This window comes from Petaurus breviceps, unplaced genomic scaffold (genome assembly GCF_028583685.1).
Source record: "Petaurus breviceps papuanus isolate PSGF00001 unplaced genomic scaffold, PetGlider_PUasm1.0 551, whole genome shotgun sequence".
NCBI lineage: Eukaryota > Metazoa > Chordata > Mammalia > Diprotodontia > Petauridae > Petaurus > Petaurus breviceps.
The window spans coordinates 34,904,339-34,910,338 of NW_027186372.1; the positions used below are offsets into that span (position 1 = coordinate 34,904,339).

The 6,000-nt window shown below is 45.1% G+C and overlaps 1 protein-coding gene across 3 annotated transcripts in view; it reads left to right on the top strand.

The window, feature by feature from the left end:
• Positions 1 to 6,000, top strand: part of CAMK2A (calcium/calmodulin dependent protein kinase II alpha) — a 90,332-nt gene that overhangs the window by 76,846 nt on the left and 7,486 nt on the right. For all 3 annotated transcript variants that reach the window (XR_011171243.1, XM_069102625.1, XM_069102627.1), the window contains 2 exons: positions 678 to 772; positions 3,212 to 3,440. Coding sequence is in view for 2 of the 3 variants with exons in the window: in XM_069102625.1 (XP_068958726.1) it covers positions 678 to 772; positions 3,212 to 3,440 (324 nt within the window). In the remaining variant the exon portion in view is untranslated. The remainder of the gene's footprint in view (positions 1 to 677; positions 773 to 3,211; positions 3,441 to 6,000) is intronic.

Here is a 6,000-nt window from a genome sequence, read left to right on the forward strand (position 1 = left end):
GGAGCTGATGTTCCAAGTGCTGGACTTTGGATCTCCATAGCCTTAGGGCTGAGAGATAGCCTAGGGTGGTTGCTTTGTGGCATTGCCTCCTAGGGAAAGGGACAGAATGAGGAAGTCCCAATTTATGTGCAAACTGTGGAGAAGGGTCAGGTTAAGAGTGAGCAGAGATACTTCTTGCTTCCCCAGATCATGGGGCCACTGAAGCCCTAAATGTGCCTGTTTGTGCCTGTGGTGCTCATGTGAGTATATCCATATTTACTTGGATATCTCCATATCTGAGTGTATAAGATGTATCCTGAAGTGAACACACAAGGGGCCAAAATCTCCTGCCTACCCCAAGATTCTGCCAGTATTTAGCAACAGAGGGCAGGCAAGAAAAATAGGAAGACCACCCTTACAGGGCTCACGACTTGCTTGGGAGCCTTGGGTCCTCTGGGTCTCCATTTAGATTCGTAGGATAATGAAATACAAAAATAAAATGCTAGAATTCTAGAGGACATAGAACACAGAATATAGAATGTCAGAACTGGGAGGATCTTAGAACGCAGATTATCAGGAATAGATGGAAGGGACCTTAAGGGATTATATTATCTAGCAAAACCTGCCCCAGGAACCCCATTCAACAGATGAAGAAACTGAGGTCCAGGGAGGTCTCTGTTTGCTCTTGCTTTCCTCAGGAAGATGTGTGACCCTGGGATGACTGCTTTTGAACCCGAGGCTCTGGGAAACCTGGTTGAAGGCCTGGACTTCCATCGATTCTACTTTGAAAACCGTGAGCAATTCCTCCCCTCCGTGGTGCCTGTTGTCTCCTCTCGTTGCTTGTCCTGCCCGCTGGCAGCGTGTCTCAGCCTCCTGGGAATAGCAGTGTGACAGACAGGGCCCCTGGGCAACTCAAGACCCCGAGAAGCCTGCAGGAAGCCCCATGCGGAACGTGGGTTGGTACCATCTCGGATCCCTCTCCTAACCCTGACCAGGCAAACTGCACTCCCCCACCCTCCCCTTGGGTAGCTAGAGGCAGGGACCTCGGGGCTTACAGGAGGACCAGGGGGCTGGCAGGATTCCTGAGAAAAGTGTCGCTCTCCCAGGGGCACGCAGGTGCCATTCAGCGTGGTCCTGATCTCACAGGCAGGCCGGCTGGCCATTTGGGATGGAGGTTTGGGTGTGTTCACTGGGCAAGAGCGGGGGAGGAGCTCACACTGCTGTCCCCCGCCCCCGTCTGTGTGCCATGCGGCTGGGTCTCTGTTCTTCATGTCTGTTAGTCCTGTGCATTCCCCCAGCAGGGGTAGCATGATACCTGGGGGCTGATCTGGGGCTTCTGCAGGACTGTTTCTGCCTTTGCCTGTTTTTCCTGTTACTGGCTCTGAAAACTTCCCCCTGGCTATGATTTCCTAAGGGGCCCTCAGGGAGTCTCAGAGTTGGAAGGAACCTTAATGGATCAGTAGCCCAACCTCATTTTCATAGATGAGAACACTTATACTCAGAGAGGGGAAGGGACTTTGCCAGGGACACCCAGTGATATAGCAGGAGACTTAGCACTAATAAAAGCTCATTTTCATAGTGCTATGAGAGTCCTAAGTGTTTTCTTAGAACATCTAAGCTTCTTTAGGGCAAGGACAGTTTCACATTTGTCTTTATATTTCCACCAACTTAATCAATAAACATTTATTAAGCATTTACTATATGCCAGGAGTTATGCTAAGTACTGACTAGTACATAGTAGGTGCTTAATAAATGCTGGTTGGTTGCTTGATTTCCTGACAACAACCCTGTGAGGTGGTTGAGGGTAAGTATTATTACCCACATTTTATAGAAAAAGAGATGTGATTTACCCAAGCTCCCCCAGCCAGTGAGAGGCAGTCAGGATTAGAACCCACATTTCCTGGCTCCTGAGCTAATGATCTTTCTATTACTCTCCCTCCACCTCCCCCCCCCCCAACCCCCATCATGTTGTCTTTTCTTCATAGGAAGGAAATGAGTGAGGCAACTTTCATTCCATTGTGGTCCTTTGGTCACAGTCTAGTTGATTAAATGTTCCATTTGGGTCGGAGTTTGGGGTCTCCTCCCAGGTTCTGTGTCTGGAAAGCAAAGAAGGTTTCAACCACTCTTCCTGACTTAGCCATAAGTTGGATCATTTTTGCCATGTGCAAAAATAAGAGAGAGAAAATAAAAACCAACCCTTTTGTATAACAGGGATACACACTGGCAGTGGTGGAAAGCCAAAGAGATACCCTGGGACTTGGTTTCTAGGGCCATTAATTTTCAACCTTGGCCCCACGGTTCTGTACTAATCTGCCTGAGCATTCCGTTATAATCCTGGAAGGGAGACCCCAGGAATCCTGAGGTTCTCAAGAGGCCAAAGTGTAGGCAGATTATTGAGCTGGGAGTCAAGCGTTCTTGGTTAGGGTCTAGGTTCAGCAACATGCTTAGCATGAGAACTTTTGCAAGTAATTTTCCTTCTTAGGGACTCCGTTCTCTGTAAAATGGAGAGTATTTGTACTATCAATCTCATGGGATTGTGAAGAAAGTACTTTGCAAACCTTAAAATGCAAAGAAAATGGGAGTTATTGTCATTATCTGAAAAAATGTTAGGGGTTGACCTAGCTGATCTCTAAGGAAGGACCCTTATTCTGCATGACTTTCTGTCAAGGATTCTGTAGAACAGATTTCAGCACTGGGTCAAAGTTTGAATGAGATGACACCTCAAGTTCCTTCCAACTGTGAGATGCTTTGGTTTGAAGCTGTGGGGATCTATATGGACATTGCCATCTGAACTAGCCTGGGATGATGGGCTCCTGGCGTTATCTGTTGCAGAGAGACCTTTTTTTTAACACTGGAAAGTATTTTTCTGCAGTAGTAATTCCTCCTAAACCTTTTGTTCCCTCTCAACCTCGTGGAGAGCATTTTGGGGAGAGTGGTCTCATTTTCCCAAAACTTCTCCAATAAAAGGATGTAGTCCTCTAGAAAACTTACCTTGGCTCCCAGATGTCTGAGGGGCAAGATAGGACCTGGTGGTTGAGTTTCTACCTCTGGACTAATGTAGACGATAAGTCCCCTTGGTTAAGGGGACCTTGTGGGGAGCTGGTGAAGGGAAAAGAATGATGAGAAACTTGAGGTTTCCCAGCTCATGTACAATTCCACGGTTCCATTCCACTTTTATTCCTTGTCCCCCTCCCTCTTCACCCTTCCCTACTCCCTTCTCCCTGATCTCCAGTGTGGTCCAGAAACAGCAAGCCTGTCCATACCACCATCCTGAACCCTCACATCCACCTGATGGGTGATGAGTCAGCCTGCATTGCCTACATCCGCATCACACAATATGTGGACGCCGGTGGCATCCCTCGCACTGCCCAGTCTGAGGAGACCCGCATCTGGCACCGCCGGGATGGCAAATGGCAGATTGTTCACTTCCACAGATCCGGAGCGCCTTCAGTCCTACCACAGTGAGACCCTTTCTCTTTTTTCTTCCTCCCCTTCCTGTCAGGCTGCCCCTGATAGTGAGACTACCCAGGGGCAGAGTCTGAAGGGTAGCTGTGGTTTGCTTGCATATTGGAGCAAAGCCTAAGGCATTATCTCCCAGGTAGACAACCTTCTGTTAATACAGAACCACTTACCCTGGACCTAGTCATTCTAATTAGGTTAGGATGCATCGCTGTCAAAACAGTGCATGATTCTTTAGATTATTTTTAATTGGAAATAATCACAATTGTAGTCATGGTAATGGCTAACATTTCTATAGCTCTTACTATTCCTTTGAGGCAGGAAGTGCAAGTTACATCATAGGAAGCTATTTTGTATATTTAAAAAAAAGATGTTAGAGCCAGAAGGAAACTCAGAACATTGAATGGCAGTACTGGAAGGGACCTTAGAGTAAAATGTGGAAACTGAGGGGAACCCTAGACCACAGAATGTCAGAGATAGAAGGGGCCTCAGACATGGGATCATAGGATTTAAGACAGAAGGGGCTTTAGAGAGGGTTATTAATTCAATTCCCTCATTTTACAAACAGGGAAACTGAGGCCCAGAGGGGTCAAGTGACTTGCCTGAAATCACACAGGTAGTAATTGTCAGAGCAGGGTCCTATGTATTCCTTTCACTATACTTGGTCTCTTTCTAGATCATAGGACATAGAATGGCAGAACTAGAAGGGACATTAAGAGGTTAGATATTCTGCTCCTCTTATTTTACAAAGGTAGGAACCAGAGAGGTTAAGGGACTTGTCCAAGGTCATACAACTTGATAAGTGGCAGAGTCAGGTGGGATCTTTGTTAGAGAGTCTGTTTTAGAGCCTAAAACAGGATTTTAGGATTTTCATAGCTATTTAGAATTTGAGAACATTTATAAAAGCTATGCTCCACCCTCCCTTACTCCTTCATACTCCCAAACTCAGCTAAAAAAGAAAAGGCATTTGCCTTATCTTTTATGAATCCTGTTGGTTTAGCCCAAATAATTACACGGTTGACATTAAAAATACACGTTTAATTGTTCTACATTTCAAACATGTTTTCTATAGTAGAACTATTCTGATTGTTGTCTTTTTTCTCCCTCCAAAAACATGTTCAGAGGTCACACTTCTGTGTCTTTTCGGTACACTCCCCTTCCCACCCCCTTCTTCACCCTCATCTCCGTCCTTCTTTTCTCCTCCCAAGTCACCTAATAATAATGGCTCACATTGATGTAATGCCTTAATGTTGGCAAAGTGCTCTGCCTGGGCACATAATGATGAAGCATTCATTTTTACAGTCCTTTAAGGTTTACAAATGTAAACCTGTTGTCTTGTGAGGGAAGTAGTCATTAGCTCCATTTAACAGATGAGGAAACTGAGGCTCCAAAAGGTTATGTGACTTCCTCAAGGTCGTAGAGCTACTAAGTAGTGTAGCTGAATTTATGAAAGCAAACTTATTTGTATTACTTTGCATAAGGGTACACTATAGAATTCCTTTGAATGGCAACATCTCCTGATGTATTCAAAGGAGCATTCATTAAGTACCTACAACTTACAGATCATTGTTCCTTTCTGAGAAATATGAAGATTAGATGAGATATGGTCTCTGCCCTTCTAGAGCTGTCAGGCTATCATATGGCCATAGTATATGCAGAGAGTTCAGTAAGACATACTCTATATATTTCATTAGGCAGGTGCAAAGGTCTGAAAGGCAAAGGTTATTACTGACTGTAATTTTAGGGAAATTACCCTGGAAGAAGTAGCATTTCATTTGGGCTTTATAATACTGGAAGGGAATTTAGCAGGTTGGAAGGGGGCAGCATTCTAGGTTTAGAGAATCGCATATGCAAAGATTTTGAGTTGGGAAAGTACATGGTATGTATAGGAGGTGGCAAGTGGTCCATTTTGGACCAAATGGACAGTACATGCAGGGAAGTAGAAGGAGACGGGTGGCACCAGGCTGCAGATCTGTGCAGGTGGAAGGGTCCTGTGGCCATTGAAGATGTAGGTGCAGAATCAGGAGGTAGGTTGGGAAGAGCAAGAGAGACTTTGGAGCCATTGCATGGAGATGAGAAGTGGAGACACCGCACAGAAAGAGAAGAGGACCAATGACAGGATCTTGTAGGGTTACTATACTAGGGGTCTGTGTCACAGGTGTGGGGAACCCATGGCCTTGAGGCCACGTGTGGACTTCTAGGTCCTTGGGTTTGGCTTTTTGACTGAGTCCAAGTTGTACAGAATAAATTCTTTTATTAAGGGGATTTGTTCTGTGAAATTACCAGACTCTAGGAAGAGGAGAGAGAGCCATATATATGAAAGAAAACTGGTCAGATGTTCACTGTGGTTCTTTATTTTGGGGGGTCAACATGGCTTAATGCATAGAATACTGGACTTTGAATCAGAAAGACATGGGGATACAAATACAGAGAATGAAACAATCTCTATTCACAAGGAACTTATATTCTATTAGGGCACGGAGAGGAGGGAACAAGCATTAATTATGTGCCTACTATATATTAGGGGAGATAGAGGAGGGAACAAGCATTAATTATGTGCCT